The following is a 14,418-nucleotide window of genomic DNA, read 5'->3' as shown; positions in this document are numbered from 1 at the left end:
TGGTGCATGCCTCTAATCCCAGTGGCTTGGGAGGCTGAGGCTGGAGGATTGCAAGTTCAAAGCCAGCCTAACTTAGCGAGGCTTAAGCAACTCAGCAAGACCCTGTCTCCAAATAAAAAAATAAAAGGGGCATGTGGCTCAGGGATCTAGTACCCCTGGGTTCAATGCACAATACCGCCCCCCCCCCAAAAAAAAAAAGGCTCAGGTCCAACTCTCAAGGAAATTTTTTTTTTTTTCCATCTATTGAACCTCTAAAAGTCAAAGCCAAGTTACCTATTCCAAGACCAAGTCAGGGACAGGACAAACACTGCTATTCCAAAAATAAGAAACAAGGAAGTAGAAAAGAGTAACTGAAACTCAGCAAGGCAGACATTAAATCCTAAACCTTCAACTCGGGCATCTTCTGCATTCTGTGGCAAAGGTGGGAGGTGCCCTCAAGGCCCCAGGCAGCCCCACACCTATAGCTTTACTGGTCACAGGCCACATGGTTTCTCTTTAGGGCTGCACATTCTTGGGGAGTTTCACGGGTGAGGGTGGCATATTGCTGATTGCTTTACATCTCTGGGGAGTCCACGAGGCATGCCCCACTTGATGCTCCCCTGTAAGGACTTCTGCCTGGCCTCCTAGGCCTTCCTTTGAAATCCCAGTGGAGCCTGCCATGGCCGCATGACTCTTGCATGCGGTGTGCTGGCAGAACCAGTAACACGTACAGGTCATGAAGGTCTGCTGCTGGCACAAGTGGTGCCTGGACCTGCTTGAGGCATGGCTGCAGCAGCCACAGTGACATTATGCCAGGTCAGAATCTAGGGATGGCCCTGCACAGCAAGCAGGTGCAGGGACCTCAGGGCTCCAGGAAACAATCTGCCCTTTCCAAACCTCTGGACTTGTGACGAGAAGGGCAGTTTTGCAGATTTCTGATTTGCCCTGGAGGATTTTTTCCAATTGTCCCAATGGAAGCAACTGGCTCATTTTTCTGCAGTTGATCTGTTTAGAAAGCAGGTGCTCAGCTACACCTTTTTGTTTGTTCCGTCCCTGATAAGGCAGTGAATTTTCTAAATCTTTCAGCTGTTTCCCTTTGCTCCAAATCAACTGAAAGCAGCCCAAAACACTTATGTAGCCCTTTCTATATTTGGTTTAGAAGTTTCTTCTACTAGATAAACCACTCCACCACTTTTAAGTTCATCCTCCTACAAATTTTCAGGGCATAAATAATCCAAATTCTTTGCAACAGTACAACAAAGATGGCCCTTCCCCAATTCCTAACAGCATCTCCATTTCCAAGACCACTTCCCGAGTCTCTTCACTGCCTGAGCCCTTTGTCAGAACTGCTGTAATGTTGCTAAGTCTTCTGGGTTTTTCCTGGTCTGCTCCTCCAAATTCTTCCAGCCTCTGCTTGGCACCCAATTCTAAAGCTGCTTTCATGTTTTCACGTTGTTATCGTAAGGCCCACTCCTTGGTACAATTTTTTTGCATGAGTCCATTTTATGTTGCAAATAACAATATCACAGGCTGGGTAAGTTTTAATGAAGAGTTATTTTGGCTCATAGTCGAGGTGCCATTTCTGGTTATAGCTTCTTGTGGGCAGAGTTGTCGTCCCAGATATCACATGTGCATCTTCTGATCTCTCTTATAAAACCACCAGCACTCGATCCTGGGAGTTCCACTTCAGGTCCGGATCTAACCCCAATCACCTTCTAGGAGCCACTCTAAACATCACAGTTGGATTAAGTTCTGACCCTCCCAATATCTCACAATGGGGATAACATTTCATCACATAAACATTTGGAAGACACGCTCAAACCACATCTGAACCGTAAGAAGTTTCTTTCTTTCTTTTTGGTACCAGAGATTGAACCCAGGGTGTGCTTACCCACTAAGCCACATTCCCAGACTTTTTTTTTTTTGGTGGTGCTGGGGATTGAACCCATGTGCATGCAAAGCAAGTACTCTACCAACTGAGCTACATCCTCAGCCCTCTCAGACTGTTTTTATTTTGAGACAGGGGCTTGCTAAATTGCTGAGGCTGGCTGGGAACTTGCAATCCTCCCGCCTCAGCTTCTACTTTTTTCCCTTCCCACAGACGTGGATAAAAATGTCCCTTGTTCCCCAAGGTGACTAAGCTACAAACAGGACATTATCAAGAGCCATGTGTGTCAACCGTGGTGGTCAGAGCAGCGAAGCCCACTGCTGTCTGTGAAGCACCGTGCATCACGCGGCATCCTGTGGTGACAGTTCTGAGGAGAACGCAGTCTCAGCTCCCTGTCTATCAAAGGCAACAATCGACCATGAGAGAGGACACACATACAGAAACATTAAAACTCACAATGATTCTGTCCTAGGAAATGAATGAGGGTTTCCACAATCCCGACAGTCTTATGAGGGCAAACTGACTGCTAGCAGTGATCGGAACACCATTTCACTCAACACAGCTGCTGGGTTCAGGGCGAAGTCAAGCTCCTTAACCAGCACGACGGTCCATCCATCCAGGGCTGTGAGGTTACAGCTGGAGCTGGTGGGCTGTGTTCACTATCCAGGAGGGAACACTTGAAATCCAGTATCTTCAGAGTGATTTGGACCTTGCTTGAGCTACCATGATTGCCTCTGAAGTGACAGATCAACCCATAACAGTCTCTCCTCCCTGCCAGCCATAAATGACGCCTTTAATCAGGATCCACTTTCCAAATGTGAGGGCAGCACTGTCTTGGTCTGGGATGCCGTAACAAAATATAATAGACTGGGTACTTTAGAAGCAGCAGGAATTTACTGCTCATAGTTCTGGGCTGAAAAGTTCAAGATAAGGGTAATGACAGACTTGGAGTCTGGTGAGGGTTCATTTCCTGGTTCACAGATGACACTTTCTCATTCTATCCCACTTGGCAGAGGGCGTAAACAAGCGCTGTTGGGCTTCTTTTACAACATCACTAATCCTGTTCATGAAAGCTCCACCCTCCTGACCTCACTGCCTCATCAACACCTCACCTCTTGGTACTATTGCACTGGGGATTAGGTTAACATGTGAATTTTAGGGAACAAATATTTGGACCACGGCAGCCGTCACCTGCCCACCTATTCATTCCTTTCCAGGCCTCCCAATTCCACTCTCCTCTCTTCCCTGTGTATGCACTGCTCAACTCAAAGCTCACATTATCTAAGTAAGCTCACACTACATGTTTCCTTAAGGTGAATTACAGAAAAATCCTCTTTCATTTCTTTTCCCCATCCTGAAAATATTTTATGAGAATTTTAGGGAAGAAAACCAAATAAATGAATCCCATGTCTTAGCAAGTAACAAGGTTAAGAGAATTCTGGACCCTGGGGCCTTTGGGTACTTCTGCCCAGCTTAACACCACAAAAATCTGAGCCAACCCTACATAAACTCTGGGTTCACCACTGGATGTTCCAGTAAGTTTCACAACTCTGTTCATCCTACCTCCATAAATGGTGTCTCACTTAAGTTTGGGTCAAAATAATGGGAATCAAAAATAAGAGACTGGGATGTAGCTCATCCTTAGCATCCACAAGACCTTGAGTTCCTTCCCCATCAACAACAACAACAAATGGCTGTGAGGGGCCTTGATTCCTCTTTCTCTCTCACACCTCATTCAATCTACACCAGTCTTAGTTCCAGAATCTTCTGGCAAATTTACCACGATAAAGAAAACCACAGCATCCTTGGCCACGTCCCAGAGACTCTGATAAGAAAAACACACTCAATTAAAAACAAATCATAAGATGATCTGAAGGACAGGTAAGTCTCTGAGGTATCACAGGCTGCCCATTTTTTAGATGCTTTTGATTTCTGTCCCGCCACCTGTTCAGGATTTTGTTGCTTTTTTTTTTTTTTTTTGGTACCAGGGATTGAACTCAGTGGCACTCAACCACTGAGCCACATCCCCAGCCCTATTTTGTATTTTTTTTTAGAGACAGGGTCTCACTGAGTTGCTAGTGCCTCGCTTTTGCTGAGGCTGGCTTTGAACTTGTGAGTTTCCTGTCTCAGTCTCCAGATCCACTAGGATTACAGGTATGCACCACTGTGCCTGGCAAACTTTGGAGAATTTGATTGCTTTTGGGGATTAAGAATGTAACAAATAAAGTCTATGTAAATATTCACAAATTCAAAAAACTCTGAAATTTGAATCACTTCTGGTCCCAAGATGAGGGACACACAATCTCTATTACACGCATAGATTCAGCCCAAACAGCACAGAAACGCTTTTAATATCTACAAATCAAATTATATATTATATAAACCTGAATGTTTTCAGAATCGTCTTCTAAGTCAAGTTCTCCAATATTTTTTTTAGCAATCCAATGTTTTATGCAAATCAGAAAGCAATCTTTAGAAACTGAAAGTTTATGACTGATGAATTTCAATATTTTATTAAAATAGCAATTTAACCACAATTACCAAGAATACCTTAATTTTGTCCCCCCACCCCCAAATATGCAGCACAACACAGTAGTGATTTCAAATATCCTTGATCATGATAACCAACAGAAAATATCTCAAAGTCAAGTTTGCAACTAAAAACTAGACTGTGGAAAAATTCTGTATTAAAAAAAAAACATAAAGCTCTGAAACAGAATTCTTTTATCTGTCCAAAAATAAATGCCAGTGCACCACCCACCTGACAATACTGCTAGGTTTTTGTTTTCTTTATGCATAGTATAACATCTCATTTTATTTACTTTATAAATAAAATTAGGATTTTTTCATCTTATTTAATGTTCCTTTTCAGCTTCACAAAGAAACCAGTAAATAAAACTGTCAACGACAGTCACAACATACGCTCTCACAGCAAGATAAAAAACTTGAAAATATGCAGAGATGCATCTAGGCTATTTTACAAAAAGACAGATTCAAAAAGTGCAAGCAAAGTCTGCAGGTTTTGAGGGGAGCTTTAGGCACATCCATGTCTTTAAAGCAAGCTTCAGAATGAAATTCCAGTTTGTTCTTCATGACACCTGTTTAAGTCTTTTTTTTTAAAAAAACCAAAAAATACATCTCATCAAGTGTAAAACAGGGAGTCTTGTGTCCTAAGAGCGAGGGCTCAGTGGTGGCGCGTCCGGCCCTTTTTTATTCTGGCAGGCTTTGGTTTGGGGATGTACTGATTATTTGCCTGGTACTCCAGTTCTTTACGGAAGTAGTGAATTGCTTTATTTAAACCTTCTTCCAATGGGACCTGTTGACAGAGAAAGTGAGAGAGAGAAGGTCACATTCACAGAAGGACTTGGTTGAAAATAACAGCAGCAGACTGTCTCAGAAATGCTGATGTGTGGTTAGCTGGCTTCTTTCTGAGGACACTCACAAAACCATTCACTGGTCATGAAAGCAATCAGACCCGCCCTAGAAAAGCAAAGGTCCCTCCAAAGCCAGAGTGCACTGTGTAACTGAACACGTGACACTCTGCTGATGCACAGTAAGATCCAACCCCCATAAGACCCAGAACCACCTCTTACTGGCATGATCTCTCTTCCAGTATGAATCAGTCACATCAACTGTTTTAAAAATAATGTACACAGTCCATTTGTTCAGAAGAAATCTACAATGGAGTGGAGGGAGAATGCTTTGAGAAGACCATCTGCATTGACCCACAGACTGACCCGCATCCTCCCATGTGACGTTAACCCTTTGCACTTTCTGGCAGATGGTCCACTTGTACCCACTCTGACTTGGCAATCTGAGAGGAACCACAACACCACACCCCCATGTAAAGCAACCTTAATTTGTAATGATGGTTTCACAAGTGGCTAAATATATCAAAACTTATCAAATTGTACATTTTAAATATGAGCCATTTGCTGGGTGCCCATTATACCACAGGCCTGGCTGAGATTCTAAAAGCACAGGAAACAAAAGCACAAAATAGACAAATAGGATTTCACCAGACAGCAAAGGAAACAATCAAAAGAGTGAAGATAATAATGCAGAATGAGGGACTACACTGGCAAACTATAACCTCTGACAAGGAGTTAATACAAGAATACACAAGGAACTCAAAAAAATTAAAAAAAAAAAGGAAAAATCTAAAAGATGGGTCATAGATCTAAACAGACATTTTCAAAACAAAATATAGAAATGGAGAACAGGTACACAAAAAAAATGTTCATCACTAATCATTAGGGAAATGCAAATCAAAACCATAAGGAGATACCACCTCACCCTAGAATGGCTACTATACCTCTACAAGTTGCCCCCCACCCCACGAGGACAATTAAGTTGGAGATGTCTAATGTCTAAATTAAGTTGGAGATGTTCCCTTAGATCAGACTCACTCAAAATTTCTTCTGAAATAAAACTACTACAAAGAACAGAAGCTAATGATAAACTCATATTTGAAGAGTCAGAATATTGTACATCTCAACTACAGATAAGTAAAAATACTGACTGTACACACCTCACACAATGCGACATTTTCAAATGTAGTGAACGTGGTTGTAACTTAAAATAATTTTTTTCCTTAAAATATAGGTTCTACTAGACTAATGGCAAATTCCTCAAAAACAAAGACCCGGCATGCTTGATGTGACTTGTTATGCCCAGCTGGGATTATCAGGTTTTGTTAAGTCAATTTTTATTTAGTTGCAAGTTTTTATTTCATTCGTCAAGTTTCTATGGCCTTCAACAGACAACTCAGATGTAGACCTCACAGGATAAGGGTCACACTGAACTCTCACGTCCCTTCAGGGCTTAACATTCTAGGATTCTATTTACTCAGCTCACTAGGACATACATTTTTAAAAGGTGAAATGAGGTCTGAGCTGCATCTGTCTCTGACTTTGCCCGATAGTGAGGCAGCCTCACCTGCTGGGCCACACCTAGGATGGCCCTACCTTTACCCAGCACAGAATGTGTGTCTGGCTGTGACAGCTGCTGGGACTGCTCCTGTGCTCCTGTGTCCTGCCCCTGCCCCACTGGCACATGTGCAGTAAGCAAAAGGTGAATGGTCAGACACAGCAGAGTGTGTGTGGCCAGTCCTCTAGAAAGGTGTTCTCTGAAGGATAGAGACTTACAAGACAAGAATGAGTAGCTGCGCCAGCTCTGGGGGAGGGCATTCATTGGCAAACGAGGAACACCCAATCATCTGCAGCGGGAAGGAGCAGGAGGCAGCCGGGACCATGCATCATTACTTTTTAAAAATATTTTTTTAGTTGTCAATGGCCTTTATTTATTTGTATGGGGTGCTGAGAATCAAACTCAGTGCCCCATATATGCTAGTTAAGCACTCCACCACTGAGCTACATCCCAGCCCTGCATCATTATTTTTTAAACTCCTAAAATCATTCCAATGTGCAGGTGAGGGAGGGGGCCAGCCCCACTTGACAGCATCTTACAGGCCAAAGAAGGCTGTGACTCAGTCTGAGAGCACTATGATGGCATGGAGGCCCACCTTCCTCAGCACCCTTCAGTCTCACATGCTTTCAAACTGGGGATCCCCTTGCATGGGGCTGACATAGACCTGCTCGCTCCTCTTCACACTATAACCCTGCCCAATGCTGCATGGGACAACCAGGGATCTTTAAGAGGCTGACCACACTGCCACTGTGCTCTCGAACATGGTCTTCATGATTGAGCCAACTTGAGACTTTATGAGAACAAGGCCCACCAGGCCCAAGCCATTTCCCCAGCTACAAAGGAGACACATAACACCATTTAATAGCCTGGAGAAAACCCTCCCTCTGCATGGATGTAGAGCCTACCTCACTCCACTGGGGGCCACCCATCCTATGAGGACACAGGACCCCAGAAGAGAGAAACCCTCTGGAGCCAGTGTTTCTCCCCCACACTCACCACAGGCTCCCACCCCAGCATCAGCTTTGCTTTTTTGATGTCTGGTTTTCTTTTCTGTGGGTCATCTTGGGCTTCAGAGAGAAACTGAATTTCACTTCCACTACCTGAGTTAAAAAAAAAAAAGATAAGGTAAGAGAGAATCCTAAACCACTAAGATGTTCTTATATTATCCACCTCTGAGTAAAATCCTAACTGTAGAGTAAACAGGGGTGCAGGCCATGTGAAAACAGCTCCTACAAGTCACCCAGCTGCACAGGGGACTGTCCTTGGGAATCTAGGGCATAGGTGTGGCTGAGCTGACCCGCAAAGGCTTCCTTCTGGATCCGTAAGAGCTTGGTAAGGAAGGGGAAGGTTATCCTCCTCTCCAGGCCCAAGTTCCCTCCCAGGACAGTGAGGGCCTGGTTCAAGGAAGACCACCCACACAGGTCACAAATGCAGACACATTCCCTGGGAATGACCCCCCATGTACATGAAAACCACAACTGTGGGATGGGGCCAACTCTCAGGTGGACACTCCCAGTGGGCCACACTGGGGTGTCTACACCCTCCCCTGGAATTAGGTGGCTTTCACCTTAACCAGCAGAATGATGGGGGAATTTCCATGGCCAGTTCCAGGTCTATGGCTCACCAAGACCTGGTCACTGATGCTCTGGCCACAGCACGTCCCAAGCTGACACATAAGATGTCCAGCTACCTTGCTGGAGGGATGACATGGAGGACAGAAATGCCTTGGTCCAGCATCTGAGGTGGCCTAGACCCCAGGGACCAGAAGAGTAAAACCACAATAGTGACCATCAGCCAGACCTTCAGAAGTAATCCCTAGTGGAGGCTGGCCCCAGTGTAGAATCTAGAGCAAATGAAATGGTGGTTGACTTAAGCCACTGTGGGTGATGTGGTGTGATGCACGGCCACACGGAGCAACAATGGGGAGATCCTGTGGCTCCTCAGGCTGTAGATCTGAGTCTCTCAAACTATCATCCATGTAGGACAACCTAACACAATCACATGTAGAACACTGAAAACAAATCTCTTGCTCCTAACTCCATGCAGATCTCCAATTAAAACCGAATAAAACCAACCCCACCTCCTTTCTCTATTACTTCGAGAATTAGAAAACAACTAGGTGCTCTTGATAAAAAGTTCTGCTTTGATCCAATTCAATTGGCTTATATTAATTATCCATTTTTCTAGTCAAGGTGTTATTAATGGATAGGGTAAGCACAGAAAACGTCACTTAAGAAGTGGTTTATTCTACTTACCAACAAGGTTTTTAATTAACTGAGCAAATTCTAGGATTGTGTGTTCTTCTGGGTTCCCCTAAGGAAGAAATGGTTTCTGGTTATGAGCGTAATGAAGCAGTAACCTCCACTCCAACTCTTCCAAGTCACCCATATTTTCAGAAATGTCTGGTGGCCCACCACATCCCACAAGGTGCCAGCCTCGCTTGCCACCCTGAATGACTTCAACTTGCTAAGACAACAATTGCTCAACCTTGCCAAGTACTAACTGCACCCACCTTTACTGGCATCCTCCAGAATGTCCACACACAAGAACAGTCAAGGGTATCCACTGGTTGACTTTCTGGGGCAGACACTTTTTTACCTAACATTCCTAAATGTTTGGTGCCACTTATTATGAAGGTTTGGATTATAAAATCGGCTTTCTGAAGCCAATATATTTATTCCCCCTGGGTGTAACTATGTTAAACAACTGTGATGATAAAGGACTTGCAAACCTGTGGGGAAAACAGTAACAGAAATGGATGCACTCACAGACAAGTGTTCTGGACAAGCCGGAAAAGCAGTCTGCTAGTTTTGTAAAGGGAATTTATTTTGGGGGGCTTCCAGGAAAACCATTTTCCCCCTTTCTTCTTTGCATCACACATTTTAATAGGTAATCCCACTTCCCTCCCCAGTCCTGTAACTCTTATTCTATCCCCAACACCCCCAATTATAGGACACCACAGTAAAAGTTGGTAACTATATAACCCCAATACTCCTCATTTCCCATTTCTTAGGCTGGTCTGAAACCAGATGGTAAAAGGGGCAGGAAGGGACTTGGGCCTACTTATAAGGATAAAGAACGGCTGAACTAGAAAATAGAGCAATGGGAATTTTGGAGAAAGTGGCTCTGTGTTTCTTGGGCTTTCTGGTAGACATGTGATTCAGATTTTTGAAAGACAGGTTTCTAAAATGAGGTGGGCATTCCTAAACGACCCTCCAAAAAACAACAACAACAACAACAACAACAACAACAACAAAAAACAGGAAAGAAGGAACATGGTACCTGGGTGTTTTTAAGTAGCGTGTAATAAAAATGAAGGGGTATGGGTGACCCAGTTCTTTGCACAAGAATGTGAAGAGTACCCATCTCGTTTTGGAAACCTGCCTTCCTAAAATCTGAATCACGTCTGTCTCCAGCATAGCACTAGCACAGCAGTACTTACCAGGTTGACAGGGCTGCTGACGTTGCTGTTCATGAGAGCCACCAGGCCATTCACCAGGTCACTGGAAAAGAAGGGGAGCTGGGTCAGGTGCTGCCTGCCAAGGTGCACCAACGCTAAGTATCACGTACGAGCCCTCCCAGAAGAAAATTTACACCTCTCAGAAAACAAAAACCCAAATGGAAAACAATGTTAAAAGGAAATCCTGCAAATTAAGATGGTGCTCACAACATTAGCACATTCATGAATGGAATGACATCTATGGCATCTGGGATTTGCTCTCAGGGGGCAGATAGCGGTGGTTAAAACGTGATGGTAGCTGGGTGGTGGGGCCGAGTTTGCCACATTTGTGTATTTCTGAAACCCTCTTAACAATTTAAAACCAAAAACACGTTAAAATATGCACCCCTCCAAAAAAATGGAATCTGCAGTTTTCAATGGAAGCCTATGTTTAATGTGAACTCACATTTGTTAACCTATATGAAAGCATATGATTATTTTATAAGAGAAGATACACCAAAATGAATGAACTCCAGTATGTCTCCCCATACTGGCAAATCACAGATAAAGCCAAACAATGCTGAGAGTTGGAATCAACTGGAACATTGTTCTCTACCCGCCCCCCCACAACTTTCAACCTGCCCCCTCCCAAAACATCTCATATGAAACTGTCAGGGATATCTGGATGTTTTAAATGAATTGTGATTGGGCCATGAAGGTGAAGATAAGTAAGCAAATTTTCGCTTACCAAGGTTTGGTTCTTATTTTCAGAAGCTTTAAAGTGTGGCTCTGTTAAAAAAAAGTTACTTCGTAAAAATGACACCTCACTGCTAAACACAAGCATTTTCTCTAATGCCATTAATTAGCTCTGTTTCTAAGAAGACTTTTAAAGTTCCATCCTGGTGGTTAAAACCTGTCCCTCCGCTTCCTCCATTATTACCAGCAAGAAGCAGGTCACTATGGGTCATGATCAACTCCCAAAAGAAAACCCCAGATCTTTTTTTTCTTTCCTTTTGTTTGGGGGATTTTTTTTTTTTTTTTTTTTTTTTTGTGAGATATTTAGTAAACAAGTTATTTCTGTTTTTTTTTTTTTTCATTTTCAACAAATGGGTATTTTATATGAACATGCTTAACATTCTATTCTCACAGATCGAGTGCAAATGCAAATCACTGTTGACCTTGGATGATTTTTCTTTTTGAAGAAACTGGCAAAAAGTCACTTCATCACTATGGCAGTGATCATTACATGGCAATTCATTCTCTTATGGCTTCCATCTGTGCATATTTGTAAAGAGACATTAAAAGCTGCCATACAATAGCATCCACAATAGGTTTTAATATTGAAACTGGGGTTGGGGAATCATATTAAGTTCCTCATTGGGAGAAGGGGGAGGGAGGGCCATGCACCTTTTATATAACAAGCTGGCAACTTTTAAGGTCAAAATCACATAGATCACACTCATTTAACCTGAAGCTCTTTAAAAGTGTCATTTTGACAAAGTGACTTTTTAAAAAATATAGCATGCCTTTGTTATGTGAATGAGGATATAAGTTGATCATGAAACTATCAGACATAGTCATGCCAAATGTCAATGCAGATGACCACCTAGACTGAATTCCTGTGATATTGTTGCACCAACTGTAGATTTGGGAACAGTTAAATTTAGTACAGCTAACTATGGATTCAGATGTACAGTTTTTACCATGAAGTAAAATATCTGACTTTTAAAAAAGTAACTTGTTAAAAATAGCAAAACTTTGGTAAGTTAATGATCTCAGATGGCACTTGAATAACTACACTGTGTATGCTGGAAATTCTGTCCCCAAGTGTGGCAAAGTTCCTGAAACCTTGTCATCTGGGACAACACTGACCCGAGATGACACTGCAGTATTATGGAGAGGGTTTTCTAAGATGCTTTGCACCCACATTTCTAGGAAAACCAACCCTCTAAGTTGGCAGGGAGATCACCATGTGTGTGACAGCAGAGTGTCAGAGCAGAGTGGGAGAGTATTCAGTACAAGCACTGATTATTACAATATTTGAATCACTATCCCCTCTTCAAAAAAAGAGAACAACTGAAGCTACTTAAATGAATGTTGATGTAATATCTTTGAAGTCACGTGACCAGTAAGAAGCAAGAGTTCTAACTGGTTTCCTTTTTATTACACTCCATCTGGTATGGGTGGGCACTGGGGAAGTTTGGGGCCACTAATTAGGTAGTCCAAGATAAGTTTCTATAACTAAAAACATTAAGACCTCCCCAGGAGAGTGCATGTCTGGGGGTGGGCAAAGGAGGATGGGATGAAGATGTGTTACTGTGAAAAGATGATACTCAATACACAGGAGTCTGACTGATATGGTCACGCTACAGAAATGTACCCAAATAATTTCCTCCTGAGTTAAGTGCTTTGAAATGGAAACAGTCCTGAAGGAGGGGCAGCTGCCATTTCCCATTAAACTGCACATGGACTGATGTGCTTGTGCTGGCTGAGATGGGGCTGCCCAGACCTGTACCCCACAGCTACCACCTTTCTACTCTAGTGCCCCATGGCACCAGGAACAGTATTTTTGGATTGACAGGCATTCTGGGGTATTTGCATTAAACAGCAAAAATACACGGTGTCCAAATATAGAACAGGGTTTTACAATGATTCAGGATACCAGAAACTTTTACAAAAATGATAATAGCTATACAATGGTGAATGATTCTTTGGACTATTAATGGCTTAACACAGTAACTCAGAATCCACACCACTTTCCACAGTCAGTCACCAACTGAACTGACCAACAAAAACCTAGATTATAAGGACTGCCAAAAAAAAAAAAAAAGCTATCATGTGAAGCTATTAAAAAATTACTTCTATCTGCGTTTAGTTTCACCATAAAATTTGAAGTTAGGACACTATTTACCACATATCTTTAATGGAGACTCTCACCTCCACCCTAGAAAGGCATGTTTAAAATGAGCCAGATTTTGGAATCTGCAGGTTGAGTGAATAAGGTCCCCTCTCTTTTTTTTTTTGGTACCAGGTATAGAACCCAGGGAGGGTTAATCACTGAGCTACATTCCCAGCTCTTTCTATTTTTTATTTTGAGACAGGGTCTTGCTATGTTGCTTAGAGCCCTGATAAGTTGTGGAGCCTAGCTGTGAACTTGTGATCCTCCTGCCTCAGCCTCTCAAGTTGCTGGGATTACAGACCTGTGCCACCATGCCCAGTAACGCCCTCTCTTAATTAAGCCTGCAGTGAAGTCATGTAAGCCACACCCAGCACTGGGCAACTTCACCTACACAACACTAGGTGGCAGTAAAAGATCAGCTAAGCAGCTATAGACATGAAGCGGTAAGTCAATCTTCAACAGAGAATGGCAAAAGTTTTCCCATCATGATATTAAAATTAATCAATATATACAGGGTCATTGAAGTACTTAGCACATAGAATAGATACAGAATTGTCCACTCTGCATTCCCCCTCTTTCAAATCAGTGCTAAGAGCCATACCTGACATACTGGAATGCCCTTGTTTGAGATCCAGATCCATACACCTAGAAGGAAAGCAACAGTTAAGACTCCTGAGAAAAACCGCAGTGGCACCTGAAAATGGGGCTCCTTGGAATTCTGGGAACAACCTTAAAAGTGATCCCCAAAGGTGGACAGTGACACTGTTCAAAGAGTCTTAAGACACATCTCACATTTTGTACTTCAATTATGCCCAATGATGAGAAGGCAGCAGAAATAATTAATGCATGCATGTATATGTGTATAAAGTTTTTCCTCAAATTATGGTATCTGAAGGAATCTACTATTCCCAGGGTCTCACGAGTTTCTGGGGACTGTGATCCCAGAGTCCACCTGAATAACAGACCCAAACCCAAAGAATAAAGCGGGTTCAACTGGGGTTCTTCCCTCTGGTTGTCTATCAGAACAGCTGGTACTCCTCTGCTGCCCAGGTCCACAGACTCTGAGGTGAGGCAGGCATCTTTCAGTATTTCTATACCTAGCTCCCCAGGTGATTCCAAAGTCAAGAGAGCCACCCAGGGGAATGGACGCGAGACCAAAGTGCCATCTTATTAATCCGCCTCTTTTCTCCTGAACTTAGAATCAATTAATAAGTTCAGGAGGTTCCTGTAGAAACCAAGCATGGTGGAATGTGGTTAGAAGGTTGCCCATAAGGCCATGGGCTC

At 43.0% G+C, this 14,418-nt stretch overlaps 1 protein-coding gene across 5 annotated transcripts in view; it reads right to left on the bottom strand.

Annotated features, from left to right (window-relative positions):
- Positions 1-4,353: 4,353 nt before the first annotated feature.
- Positions 4,354-14,418, bottom strand: part of Uxs1 (UDP-glucuronate decarboxylase 1) — a 90,100-nt gene continuing 80,035 nt past the window's right edge. For all 5 annotated transcript variants that reach the window (XM_046420250.1, XM_046420251.2, XM_058578286.1 and 2 more), the window contains 5 exons: positions 13,736-13,779; positions 10,239-10,299; positions 9,052-9,109; positions 7,793-7,896; positions 4,354-5,183 (listed from right to left, as the gene is read on the bottom strand). In XM_046420250.1, coding sequence (XP_046276206.1) covers positions 5,052-5,183; positions 7,793-7,896; positions 9,052-9,109; positions 10,239-10,299; positions 13,736-13,779 — 399 coding nt within the window. In that variant the 3' untranslated portion in view covers positions 4,354-5,051. The remainder of the gene's footprint in view (positions 5,184-7,792; positions 7,897-9,051; positions 9,110-10,238; positions 10,300-13,735; positions 13,780-14,418) is intronic.

Source organism: Marmota monax, unplaced genomic scaffold (genome assembly GCF_021218885.2).
Source record: "Marmota monax isolate L192 unplaced genomic scaffold, Marmota_monax_Labrador192_F-V1.1 WCK01_AAM20220418_F8-fsc00204, whole genome shotgun sequence".
Taxonomy (NCBI): domain Eukaryota; kingdom Metazoa; phylum Chordata; class Mammalia; order Rodentia; family Sciuridae; genus Marmota; species Marmota monax.
Note: the sequence above shows the minus strand (reverse complement) of the source record. Positions and strands in the feature narration are given on the sequence as shown.